Source organism: Leptodactylus fuscus, chromosome 4, assembly GCF_031893055.1.
Source record: "Leptodactylus fuscus isolate aLepFus1 chromosome 4, aLepFus1.hap2, whole genome shotgun sequence".
Classification (NCBI taxonomy): Eukaryota; Metazoa; Chordata; class Amphibia; order Anura; family Leptodactylidae; genus Leptodactylus; species Leptodactylus fuscus.
Window position 1 is genome coordinate 207115586 of NC_134268.1, and position 14618 is coordinate 207130203.

General features: G+C 43.9%; 1 protein-coding gene across 7 annotated transcripts in view; it reads right to left on the reverse strand.

Annotated features, from left to right (window-relative positions):
• The window catches only part of CACNB2 (calcium voltage-gated channel auxiliary subunit beta 2), a 207039-nt gene that overhangs the window by 56209 nt on the left and 136212 nt on the right, over nt 1-14618 (reverse strand). For 5 of the 7 annotated variants that reach the window (XM_075271719.1, XM_075271724.1, XM_075271722.1 and 2 more), the window contains one exon: nt 8053-8172. In XM_075271719.1, the coding sequence (XP_075127820.1) occupies nt 8053-8172 (120 nt within the window). Of the gene's footprint in view, nt 1-8052; nt 8173-10130; nt 10669-14618 lie in introns of those variants that run through there. The other 2 variants (XM_075271721.1, XM_075271725.1) reach the window with 1 other exon arrangement.

A 14618-nucleotide genomic window follows, 5' to 3' on the forward strand; every position in this document is an offset into this window, starting at 1 on the left:
AGGAAATACAACACAATGTAACCAGGTAGCAATACAATGTCTGTGAATATATACAACACAATACAACGCAAAGAAACCACTCAGAGCAATATACAAGGTACACAAGAGCACACCAAGCCTATCTTGCGTAGGGACTTTTATGTCAAGCATGCACCTACCCGAGGCCAAACCTATAGAAGGGAGTGACTTCCACCACCTTACAGTCTCTTCATAAATTCCAATACTGATCCTGAGTTACAAACTGCCGTACATTGCAAAGAAGCCTTCGCATCTCTACGACTTCCTATTGGAAACAGTCAAAAAGTCTGTTGATGTGCGACCCCCACATGATGAATTCACGTGCGGTAGATTTGTTGTGAATCGCCGGTTCATTTGAAAGAGGCTTGTGGAAATCCATTTTCGTGCTGCAAAAACAACCCCACTTCGGATAGATTTTCAGCTGCAAAAATTTTTGCAAAAAATTTGCTGAATTTTAAAATGTCCTAATTAGTTGGTTTTCCCCTCACTAATCTCCAACCCATCCTTAATGCAGCGACCAGGATCATTTTACTGCCCAGTCACCACATGGGTTGCCCGTTCACCATACAATACAATTTTAACTTTTTACTGTCACCCAAAAATCTCTGCACAATCTGCACTGCCCTACCTCATCTCTATATACCACCCTGTATACTCTCTCCCATCTCCCAATGAGCTAAGGCTATCATCCTCCATAACCTGAAGCTCCCACTCCTGTCTCCCAGTCTTTTCTCATGCTGCATCAGTTTTCTCGAATGCGCTACCCAAACAGGTTAATGGTCAATATCCACCATTTCAAGCGAGCCCTAATCTAACTTTTTTTTGTTTTGTTTATGCTCTAACACTTCTCTCCCTAACTTTCCCCATCTATGGTATTCCAAAATCCGGACCCAACATAAACCAACATCACCCCCACACTTCATGCACTCAAATCTGAGCACTCACCGACATTGCCTGGTGACGGACTCGCATAACGTTATTTGTACTATCCTATTAAGTGTAGCAGATAGCTATGACTTCCCTAAGTCCTCATAGATTGTAAGCTCTTGTGGGCACGGCCATCGCCTCTATTAATAATCAGAAAACCAAGTGGTGTCCGGGGAACATGTATAATTAAAAAGGAAGCCACATTCGACTACTCCCTCGATGCATTCAGGTGGCGCACCTAATCCTTCCATTGCCAGTCCAGGTTGTAAGTGGTTTGGATCCTCGGACTCCTGAGGCCCACTCATATATCACAGTTTTTATCAATTATGCAATGGCCATACCCTCAATGCTCCAAAGAGCTCATTTGCATCTTGGCAACAGAGGCAGCGATGTGCAATGGCGAAACGTAGTGGGATTTCGGAGACCCTAACCTAGCTATCTGCTGGGTTCTGGTGACAGACTCCCTTTAAAGGGATAGTCCTTCCCCAATGCAAATTTTCATACTGATGACCTATCCATAGGAGGCAGCCGCAATAGCTGATCTGTGTGGGGTCTGGGTGTTGGACAAGGTACATGACATCCTGCGGACAGATCATCAGTCTGACCCTTCTATTTGGGGCTGGAAACCCCAAACAAGTGGTAGCAGCAAATTCCCAGAGAGTCAATATAACGGGGACAGGCTTATTTTAGCCCCTCCATCATGAGCACCCATGCGCTTAGAAATCCCCCATAACCAGAGAATTTCCTTTAACTCCTTCCTATGCCCGTACAGTCTGATTTTTTATTTATTTATTTTTTTTATTTATTTATTTTTTTATGTAGATTGTGAGCCCCACATAGGGCTCACAATGTACATTTTTCCCTATCAGTATGTCTTTTTTTTGGAATACGGGATGGAAATCCATGCAAACACGGGGAGAACATACAAACTCCTTGCAGATGGTTTTTTGCCCATGGCGGGATTTGAACACCAGGGTTCCAGATAACCACTGAGCCACCGTGTGGCCCCACAGTCTGATTTATATCAGGCTTCTGGGGATATTAATAGTACAATGTACAAGAAATTACCCTCCGTTCCCATCTGACAGTAAAATACAGTAATCCTGGTAGAAATAAGCGGTTTGTAAAAATAACTTTTGCTCCCCTGACTAATAACACGGAGCGTAATACATCTGCAGTCCATGAACGGCGCCGCAGATCTTCAGGAAAGAGCCCCGTGTAAGCTGCCATTCACATAGACGGAGTGAGCCATCTTCGTGCCAAGCTCTCGCAGCTGCCCGGCGAAGACAGGAAATGTTCTGTAACAATCACCACCTTCATCCGAAATTACCGAGTAATTAGTGAACGGCTCTCTAGAAATTGTGATATTGCTTCCACAAATAGAACAAACCACTAGTCGCAGATCTGGCCTGCAATGTATCCGTGCAAGTAAAATATCCCCGGCGTGCCAAATTCCCATAGCAACAAGGAGCGCTTCAGTGTTTAACACAAAAAAACACATCTTAACCACGTAACGCGTTACATCAGACCTGGCAATATATCATACCGTTGTGTATATCAGCCTACGGCGTAATACAAGGCTGGGTGATCGCTCTAAGTCATATAAGACACCGACATAACAATGAATTTCATTACTTTAAGGATAATTTCCACCTTAAAGGGAGTCTGTCATCATAACCCAACATATCAACCAGCCTCACAGATAGATACGATAGGGTCACCTGAATCAATTGGTGTTTTCCCCTTGTGAATCGCTGCCTCCGTTGCCGAGATATCACCATTACAACATTGCCGTAGGGCGCTGCCACTGCTGCAAAGAGTCATTTGCATATTGATATAAACAGCGATATCTCAGCAACGGAGACACCGATTTACATAGGGAAAACATTGTTTGATTCAGCTGACCCTAACCTATCTATCTGCATGGCTGGGTTCATATGTTGGGTTTTGGTGACAAACTCCCTTTAAAAAAATTCAGCTCCCAAAAGAAGTGGCCACCCAGCTTTCATAGCATCCTGAAAGGCACTGCTCTAGTTATAATAGGATATGTTGGAGAGGGCAGGGCTAAATGATTCGGTAGATAAAACGAGGTCAAAGACTAAAAGAAGAAAGCAAGAGTTTTCAGCAGCACAGAGTATTTTAAGCCAGGAGTGTGCTGAGAGAATGTAATGTTTGATTATGTTAATGAGGGCAGGACTGTAAGTGTGGTGATGTACGGAGAGGGTAAAGTAGAGAAATCAGTATCACAGAGTATTTCAGGATGGGGGGGGCTCTTTGTGACCACTATGTCATGGAGTTAGGAGTAAGAAGCAGCAGCACAGAGTATTTGAGGATATTTGTGTACTGAGGCAGTGACTTATGTGATTACATTTATAAGGAAATGCTGCATGTGGGGATGTAGAGGCGCCAGGCAGACTGAAATCGGAAAGTGCAGGGAGTACCAGCAGCACAGAGTATTTCAGTAGAGCTTCACAGCTCTCTAGTTATTTGTCTTAGTAACTTAGCTACAAATGAACAATAATTCTGGACCATCTATTCCTAGAACTCTGCTATGTTCTGTACCTCTGTAAATCTTCCTGTAAATGTATGCATAACCATTCTCCTTGTGTCTGATGCTAGGCTCACCCTATCGTCATCTGTCCATTGCCCTGGTCCATCAGAGGACCAGAACAAGGGACAGGTGGCTAAATACAGAGTCCAGCGGACCCCATTGACTATAATGTGGTCCATCAGGTGCACATTGTTTTAAAACAAGTTATATCCGCAAATGTGAAAGTAGCCTGACATTGGAAAGTGAAAATGGGGTGGGAGTAGCGGTAGATTTAGGTCCCATGCATACGATCGAGTGTGCTTCCAATGTGGGGCTGAGTTTGCAGGGGAATGCCCTCGGAGTGACATCCAAGTGTCATCCGAGTGACATCCAAGTGTCATCCAAGTGCATTCCGTTCTGCATTCACATCTATGGCAGCTTCCAATCCATTTCATTCCATTGCCATGACCCGGATACATACCTCCCAACTGTCCCGATTTCTGCGGGACAGTCACGATTTGGGTGACATGTCCCGTGGTCCCGGTTGGAGGGAGGTATGTCCCGACTTCAACTCAGATCTGCGTCCAGAGGACGCAGATCTGAGTTGAACACATATGCGGCTGAAGCAAGGTCAGCCGCATATGTGTCAGCGAGACCGGCGGCAGCGGCGAAGCGAGGAGCTGACACAGGTCAGCTCCTCGCTTCAGCCGCATATGTGTCAGCAAGAGAGGCACGCAGAGAGCGGCGAGGGAGCGGAGGAGAAGGTAAGTTTAATGTGGAGGTGGAACGTGAAACTGGGGGCAGATGATGGAGAGGACGACATGACACTGGGGGCAGATGAAGGAGGGGACGGCATGACACTGGGGGCAGAGATGGAGAGGACGGCATGACACTGGGGGCAGAGATGGAGAGGACGGCATGACACTGGGGGCAGAGATGGAGAGGACGGCATGACACTGGGGGCAGATGAAGGAGGGGACGGCATGACACTGGGGGCAGAGATGGAGAGGACGGCATGACACTGGGGGCAGAGATGTGGGGACATGAATCTGGGGGCAGAGATGGAAGGGGGACATGAAACTGGGGGCAGATGAAGGGTGTATATGAAACTGGGGGAGAGATAGAAGGGGGACATATAATTTACGGGTGACTGTAGGAGGATTATACTGTGTGCGGGCACATGAAAAATTAATGAGTGGGCGGAGTCAACACAAAAGTGGGCGGGGCTAAGTTTTCTGTGGCGCGCTACACGCACCACACATTTTGTCCCTCTTTCAGTTCTTCAAAAGTTGGGAGGTATGCAGATAGGACTTGCTTTCGGAACGGAATGGATCGAAGGCCCCCATAGATGTGAATGCAGAACAGAATGCACTTGGATGACACTCGGATGTCACCCTGAGCGTCATCCGAGTGCACACTCGTAAGCACACTAGTTCGTGTACATGGGGCCTTACTATAATTTTTTGCCAACGATCACTGCAGTCTATGGCAGGTATAAGTTCATGTAGATTCCAACACAAGTGCACGACCTGGCGGCGTATTTATACAAGGGTGTGCACTGGGGGTTATAAACCCTACTGTTCAGTACGCCAGTCTGCTAAATGGATGTAAAAGCCCGATAATAATGGATGCCATCAGATCTGCGCCTTGTAATAATGCATGACCAGGACAGGCTTTTATTGACTGGAAGTGAACCTATAGAGTGACAGCGAGCAGAGATCCCGAAAACCCGAAAACTGATACACCACGTATAGAAAACTGTATACCGACTCTTAGATCACAGGGTTGCATTGATAGTTGTAATGTCCACCAATGCTATCCAGGTGCTGTATGGGGTATAGATGGCGGTAGATGCCACCACATGACTGCAGGCCCTCCGCGCACCAGTTGTCTCCGAATCGGCATCTGTGTTAGTTTTCCAGAACGTCTCTGCTACCTAAAGTGAAAACATTTCAGACGCAGACATGAGGAATAAGAAAGGCCTTGGCTTTGATGTGATTTCTTGAGCTTCTTCTGTGACAGCGATGCCAGAGGTAATAAATATTGTATAAAGTCTGTCCGTGTACTGCGGCCGCCATCTCCAAGCTCCATTCCCATAGCAACCCTGTGCTAGATTTACTGGTATAGAAAGAAATATACTCGCGCCACTGCCATGACTTCTTATTTCCAGATCCACTCTGTTTGCGTTGCCTCCAGGGATCGGCCCAACGTCTAATACACGTATGGCGGCAACTGCTGTAGGCCGTATACTGCACCGATAGTCTGCCACATTTCTGAAACGTCTCATGGGGATCGACAGGAGGAACATCCATTAACTTGTCAACAAGACTGGGCCGGCAACTAGAGATGGGCGTACTGAGCTGGGATCGACTCGAATATTCCCTGAACAATTTGGGGATTCGTCTGGGATGAATTAAAAAGGCCACCATAATATGCATTGCTGTAAATTTTATACTCTGGGGTAGAGGTGGAAAAAAAAACCAAAACAAAACATTCATACTCACCTTCCCTTACCTCTTTTGGGCCTCCTCGTGAGAGCATTCGCCCTGGGTCATTGTTGAAGCCCATGTGACCACTAAGGCCTAATCACAGGCTGCAACGATGACCCCGGGTGCATGATGTCATTAGGAGAGCAATGGTGACCCTGGGCGCTTGACATCACGTAGACCAAAAGAGAGCACCGGATGCCATGAGGAGGCCCAAAAGAGCTAAGGGAAGGGGAGTGAATATTTTGTTATTTTTTACATTTGCCTTGGGCCTCCACCTATTATACTCTGGGGTCTGAGGAAGTCCCAACATCTAATATCACTTAAGGTTCTATCCAAGGCCAGTCTTATAAGCGTCTTCCTACAGGATCTACGACTCTACAGTCCTACAGGATATACAATTCTGCAGTCCTACAGAATCTACGACTCTATAGTCCTACAGGATCTATGATTCTACAGTCCTATAGGATATACAACTCTACAGTCCTGCAGGATCTACAACTCTACAGTCCTACAGGATCTATGATTCTACAGTCCTATAGGATATACAACTCTACAGTCCTACAGGATCTATGATTCTACAGTCCTGCAGGATCTACGACTCTACAGTCCTATAGGATATACAACTCTACAGTCCTACAGAATCTACGACTCTACAGTCCTACAGGATCTATGATTCTACAGTCCTATAGGATATACAACTCTACAGTCCTACAGGATCTATGATTCTACAGTCCTACAGGATCTATGATTCTACAGTCCTATAGGATATACAACTCTACAGTCCTACAGGATCTATGATTCTACAGTCCTACAGGATCTACGACTCTACAGTCCTACAGGATCTACGACTCTACAGCAGATCCTTCCAATGGAGCTCCAGTCTGTAGGTGGGCATTACATCCACATGCCTACAATAGCCCCCCCAGGTGGGACATGCACAGAGAAAAACATTTAACCCTTGAGATGCCCATCCACATTAGAAGGAAGTCTTCTGATCTCCCCCTGTTGGTGGGATTGACTGACTATCCAATGGAGTTCTCTTGACTCTCCACAAATGTTGGAGAAAGAAAGAAGAAAGTTTGGTAATTGTAACAGGCCCATTCCTTTGTTCTGACAGGAGGTAGGTTCTCACCAGAAGGGTTTGCCAGCAGCTTATTTCCCTCTCCCCGAGCATGCTTGTATATCGGGTAGATGGGGAAATAGCTGCTTGCTGACCAAACACTCATCCAACAAGTATCTAAGGAGCATGGCTACTTATATTTCTGTAGGGTTTTGTACCCTTTGAGGAAGCAGTGGCTACATAATATATACTAAAGGTGGCCATCCAATAGCAGTCACCCAGGTGCCCATCCCCCTATTCCCCATACATATGTATGAGTGTGCATGTGGTCACAATGTACAGAGGGAAATACATCTGGAAGCAGCTCAACTTTCCTGAGAACCTGAGATGTAACGTGATCAGTACATCTGGATAAAGTTGGGTGAGAATCAAATGGCTCCCATGTACATAGGAGGTCCTCAGAGGGCTCAGCTAATTTCGTTCTAACATGTAGGTGCACCTTAAAGGGATTGTCCAGGATTTTATTTATAGACTATAAATATTTGACGGGAGCAAAGCTACAGAAGTAGCACCCCCTGTATAGTGTACCGAGCTATCTGCTTTCAGCTCTGTGCACTGTGTAGTATGGGGATAGGGAGCAACCCCAAACAGATCAGCTGGGGGGCTCACAGCTGATCCCAAGGGGGGGCCTCCAGAATTAGAAATTTATGGCCTATCCTTAGGGAAAAAAAATACTTTGGTCAACCCCTTTAAAGACAATCCGGACCTGTTGTCTCCACTCATACAAGCACCGACTCAATGAGAATCATCATAGAAACATGGTGGCTACAGGTGGGTGGAGGCCTCACAAGTTCTTATAACACTTCGTGGTACGTTTCAGAATAACCATTGCCATTGTCACACGTTCCATAGATACCCATTCACTTCCTGGGCTATATTCTGCCATCACGTAAGCAGGCTATTATGTTCTCGGCCAGTTCTGTAATGCACCAGCAGACATGCTGATAACAATATGTCAGATGCTGTACCTTGGCTTTCTCCAGCTGTGCCTGGGCCTGACGCTCTGCCTCTCTCCGCACGGCCTCCCTGTCTTCTTCCAAAGAGACATCAGAATCAGATGGACGGCTGGTATAGGAGTCCGCCGAACCCTGGGGAGAGGAAGAGGAGAATATTAGAATGGATGTGCGGTGATGATGACACCGAGTCGTGCACATAAAACCACCATTGTGAGTCTAATAATACAGAATCCACATTGACGGCAGAGCTCATTGGCTTCTCTCATTACACGAGCTGTTGTGACTATTAATCACGAGGCGTGTAATCTCGCTGAAGAGCAATCTCTATTCTCCCTGTCTACCGGCTCATTTGTGCATCTCCCATCTGATTGCAGATCAAAACAGACTAGGAGACCCAGGCAAATACTTAAAGGGGCAAACCTAAGACTACTGTGCCGTGTTGGCTGCCCGGGTCACCAATGCCAGTCACAGCACCAACACAAGACCCTCCATATGAAGAGTTACTATACTTAAGGCTTTGGACATCTCTTTATTGGCTGTAGGTCATAGTGGTCCCAATGGGCAAACATCAGATCTCCCTGCAAGGACAATGTATCCTTGGGTGACCCAATGGTCATTGACTGACTTCTATAGCCAAGGTCCGATGCCAAGGGCTAAAGGCATAGGACCTTTAATATTTACTTAACATGCCCTTATATGTGATTAACATTGTATACCTATAGTAGACACTCCCTTTAAATATGATATACTTGTTCCAAAGCTTGACATATGCCAAATCGACCAGAGTCAAGTTGTCCACCAATGTCCACCACGGTGCTGGACAAAAGCAGAAATATAGGTACAACTGTGAACAGGTATAGCAATCCACACATCCTGGACGCGTGAGCTTACAATCTGGTCATGCAAGTACAAATCCAATCCCTAATATAACAAGGAAGCTATAATGTCATAACAGATCCTCAATATGGATATTTACTATACTGATGGGGACATTTCGTATGGACATCTCTTGGGGGTCCCAATGTAAAAGTATCAGTTTCCCTATAAGGATTAAGTATCATTGGGTGTCCCTAGACCTCAATGGTCATCTATTGACTTCTATAGTCCAGCTCTTGGTTATAAAGTCTTCATCATGGGCACAGGACTTGTCATATTGAGCCACCATGGCCTTATAGGGCATTAGAAAATGCCAAATTCCAAACACTGAAACCAACAGGGGTATATGCGAAGTGAACTGCCGATACCTCCGAAAGCAGAACTATAGGTACAACTGTGAACAGGTATAGTAGTCCACACATCCTGGACACGTGAGCTTACAATCTGGTCACATCTAAAAATCATATCCATTCCATAAGACGAGCGCTACAACATCGTAACAGATCCTCTGCCTCTCCGTATGAATATTTACTATACTAAAAGGGAACATTTTTTTCTTGAGGGTCTGTCGGTCATGGGGTGGTGGGGTTCCCAATAGGCAATGATCAGGTTTCTCTGCAAGGATTTCGTATCATTGAGAATACTGGTCATCTATTGACTTCTATAGACAAGGGTTATAGGTAACATAGTGTCACTTATAGAGCCTAAAAAAATGGACGACTATAATAAACATCCCCTTTAAATACGAAGCTTGATATAGATTGACATATGCTGATTTCATACACTAAAATTGGCACCTCATTTGTCTACCAATATCTACCACAGTGGTGTACGAAAGCCGAATATAGGTACAACCGTGAACACGTATATGAGTACACACATCCTGGACACGTGAGCTGACAATCTGGTCATGCAAGTATTATGGTCAGTGCTACAAGATACAATATACAGCGGGCTTATACTCTTTAGAAGATCCGACATCTAAAGTCACCCGTCTACCTATAGATCATTAACTATTTCAATGCCTATATTGTCATCCACCTGTATCTACCTTCGATGGTCCCTAGTGTCACCCGATTTCCTTAAACCTTCCCGAAGAGCCACCTAGAAGGTCCCCCCCCCCCCCAAGCCCAGATGATCCTGGTGGTTATCTAATATACTACAGAGCTATATATAGAAGCCGGGCATCAGGTAGACAAATAGCCGGAGCTTACACAAACATCAGAATTCTTCAGTCGTCCTCCTTTGGTTCTTTTTAAGAGTCTAATCCAGGAGGCCTTCATTAGCCAGACGGGTTATTATTGTGCCCGGTGGAGGCACCCTGTGCAGATCCTTCCCAAACAAGTGCACGGATTATCTTGAAGAACAGCATTGCCTTCCCTATCCATCTTTTCTCGCCGGCTCCAAGACGGACCACGCAGGGCAACTTCAGCAGAAGTAAAGGACGAGAGGTTGTGTTTTCTGCTCATTCCAATTGCAAGTGTCCATCGATGGAGGAACCCAAAGGTCATTTAAGAGGAGAAGAAGAAGAAGAAGTGCAAACATGTCTCCTTGTCATCATGGTTGAGAAGATGCTGAACACAAGGCATCAGCGCGCTGCCTGTGCCAGGTGACTGCTAAGCACAGCGAGAGGGAGACTACATCGCTCCTGGAGGATGGAAGCCTCGTACAAATAGAATCATGGGCAAAATGTATTCAGTGACATTTGCAAGTGCAAAGTTCAATCAATCTCTTTAGGGATCTGGTTGGGGGACGGAGTCTCGCCTCACTGAGCATGCTCGCTATCCTGTCCTTACGCAGTTGCTCACATCACACAGGGCTGTTAGTCTTTGTCAGATTGCTTTTCTGCATCTCAAGGGTACACAGCTTGAAAATAGCAAAAGATGCTGGCAGGACGGAGCGGCCGATAATCTGCATCGCAAGGAATGGACCCGGACTTGTAGTGCACACAGACATAGGCAGGGATTGGAGCTGGAAACACCATAAAATGCTGCTGTCATCTGCTAACATTACCAATGCCGGGGAGGGGAGGTGGAATATTGCCTAATAAAATATCATATTATAGTAGAACATGATGTATTTAGATAAAGTGAGTTTAATGGATAGATAGGAATTTATTATATACAGAAATATGTAATGGATACATGGAAATAATAATAGAAACGCAAAAGGAAGGAAGATCTATCTGCTGTATCTATTCTATCTATCTATCTCCTATCTATCTATCTATCTATCTATCTATCTATCTATCTATCTATCTATCTCCTATCTATCTATCTCCTATCTATCTATCTATCTATCTATCTATCTATCTATCTCCTATCTATCTATCTCCTATCTATCTATCTATCTATCTATCTATCTATCTATCTATCTCCTATCTATCTATCTATCTATCTATCTATCTATCTATCTATCTCCTATCTATCATCTATCTATCTATCTATCTATCTATCTATCTATCTCCTATCTATCTATCTATCTATCTATCTATCTATCTCCTATCTATCACCTATCTATCTATCTATCTATCTATCTATCTATCATCTATCTATCTATCTATCTATCTATCTATCACCTATCTATCTATCTCCTATCTATCTATCTATCTATCTATCTATCTATCTCCTATCTATCTATCTATCTATCTATCTATCTATCACCTATCTATCTATCTATCTATCTATCTATCTCCTATCTATCACCTATCTATCTATCTATCTATCTATCTATCTATCTATCTATCTCCTATCTATCTATCTATCTATCTATCTATCTATCTATCTCCTATCTATCATCTATCTATCTATCTATCTATCTATCATCTATCTATCTATCTACCTACCATCTATCTTATCTATCTGTCATATCTATTCTATCTGCTGTATCTACCTGTATATCTATCAATCTATCTATCTAATATCTACGCATTATCTATCTGTTCTATCTATCTCATATATTTCTTTTTATCTATAGATAGATAGATAGATAGATAGATAGATAGATAGATAGGAGATAGATAGATAGATAGATAGATAGATAGATAGGAGAGAGAGAGATAGATAGATAGATAGATAGATAGATAGATAGATAATAGATAGATAGATAGATAGATAGATAGATAGATAGATAGATAGATAGATAGGAGATAGATAGATACGAGATAGATAGATAGATAGATAGATAGATAGATGATAGATAGATAGATAGATAGATAGATAGATAGATAGATAGATGATAGATAGATAGATAGATAGATAGATGATAGATAGATAGATAGATAGATGATAGATAGATAGATAGATAGATAGATAGATAGATAGATAGATAGATATTATGTATTTACTGCCCGCCAGTATGACCTGCAGTGAATATATTCCACACTATCAGATATAGGACCCCCCTCCCCCTCCCCTTACTCTGTGTCATATCATTATATTACATTATCCTATCATTATATCAGCCTTTCCCTTCAAGTACAGACACAAGTCTCTGCACACGGGTCACTATGGGTAAATATCTCCATCACGTACATTATCCTTACACTCCATTTCTAGTCACCTCGTTCTGGAATACGGCCATAGCTGTGAAATCAATCAAATGACCTCCAACAACCCGGTGAACTCCCATGACATGAAATGCTGTGCGCGCGCTCGCCTCTGCTGCATGGTTTAACAATGCCTTATCCCTGCCATATCCACTAGTCTATCATACAGTAGGTATATACCACAGGGGCGGACAAAGACAACCCCTGTGCAAGAACCAGTATGTGCCCCTTGTTTTCCAATATCTCAGCATAGGGCACTTCCCTCTCTATCAATCCAATAGCTAGCCATGAAGTTTATTAACATAGGCATGTACTTGTAAGTAGGGTTGAGCAATCGGGATCGGAAAAGATCGGATTCCGATCGGGGATCGAGCAAATTTCACGATCGCTGGAAAAAAATTCAAAAATTCAAATATATCAAAAATATCAAAAATTTTAAAAACGATCCTGAAATCTCAAGATCGGCTCAACCCTACTTGCAAGCTAATAGACCGTAGACAGTTGGATTTAAGGAGATAGGGCCCCTGACCTCCTGGGCCCCAATGGCATGTCTGCCCCTGGTATACTGTATGCAGGGAAGGCAGGTAATGTCAAAAAGAGTGACCTTGTGACCTATTTTGCTAAAAACTCTAAGTATACTGAACTTTCTTCAATCCAGATATTTGGTAATCCAGAACATCTGAAAATTTGGTGTTTGTTTCTACTCTTAGTTTTTAATGCCATGGGGCAGATTTAGTATTGGGGTTGCAACTCACCCCTGATGTAAAATGCATCAAAATCTGATGCAAATTTACATCAATTTGTCCCTACTCATTTTGGATCATATTTTTCTAATTTCCATGACTTAAAGTAAAAGGGTAGCAGTGACATAGGGGAATGGGTCATGGCTTCAATGTGCCAAATTACACCAAAATTTTTTCCAAAAATTCACACTGGTAACTAAGAACCCTTGTTCTTGTGATCAGTGGTAGGACCCATGCTAATCTAGTAGTATAACTTTTTGTAAACATTTCAACATTTTGGTTTGGCCATTTTTTTGAAGATTGATTATAATCCGAGACATCTCAAGACAGAACCCTTGGTGATCACCAAAGGTCAGGCACTTTGAAGATTCAACAACCAATAGTCTGAGACGTCGTAAGTCAATCCTTTCTCTAAAAATAGTTGGTGACCATGGGTTAGGCTCTTGGAAAGCCTAGCCAATATGGAATCGGAATCAGGAATTACAAATGGCCACCAGAATGGACGAGGTCTCCTCAAGTGGTTCCTCACTCTGGCTCATGAAGCTATGACATACTTTTGCCCACACAAGGCATACAGAGAAGGGTTTTCTTTAAGAGACACCTTTATTCCAATGCTGATGTCAGCACCAGTCAATCCTTGTTAGATGTTATGGCCCATTGGGCTTGGAGTCCCATGGTGAGTTCTTTGGCATGGTGTGGGTGGGATAGGCAACCCAATGGAAATCTATCACCCAATTGGTCACATAACTTAACCACTACTAACAGGATATGATAGTGGGACTCCCACTAGTAACAAAAACAGGGCTCCAGTCTTCCCGTGTTGGATTGGACCGGAGGTAATGTCCGCACTCTCCCGATCCATTCATCTCTAATGGACTTCTACAGACAATCCAAATTCAGCGCTCGACTATCTACGGCAGTGTCACAGAACAAGACCATGCAAGCCCAACCGTGCTTGTTATTGGGATTTCCATTCTGATGATGGTGAGAGTGAGACCCCCAGTGATCGGTCCAATGAATAGAATATGAGCCTAAATCTTGGGACAACCCTTCGAAACCCACCATACCAGACAGCCACCAATAGAGATGAGCGAGTACTGTTCGGATCAGCCGATCCGAACAGCACGCACACATTGAAATGAATGGAAGCACCTGGTACTTCTGCTTTGACGCCAGCCGCTTAACCCCCCGTGTGCCGGCTACGTCCATTCATTTCAATGCGTGCGTGCTGTTTGGATCGGCTGATCCGAACAGTACTCGCTCATCTCTAGCCACCAACCTGTGTGTTTGCAAACTAAAAGTGGCTTGGAAGAAAGCTACTAACAATAAAACAAAAAGTTTCCGCTCTTCCTTACTTTTTGCTGTTCCCTAATGTTGCCAATCCTAAACAATACCTCCCGAAGAAGATCACA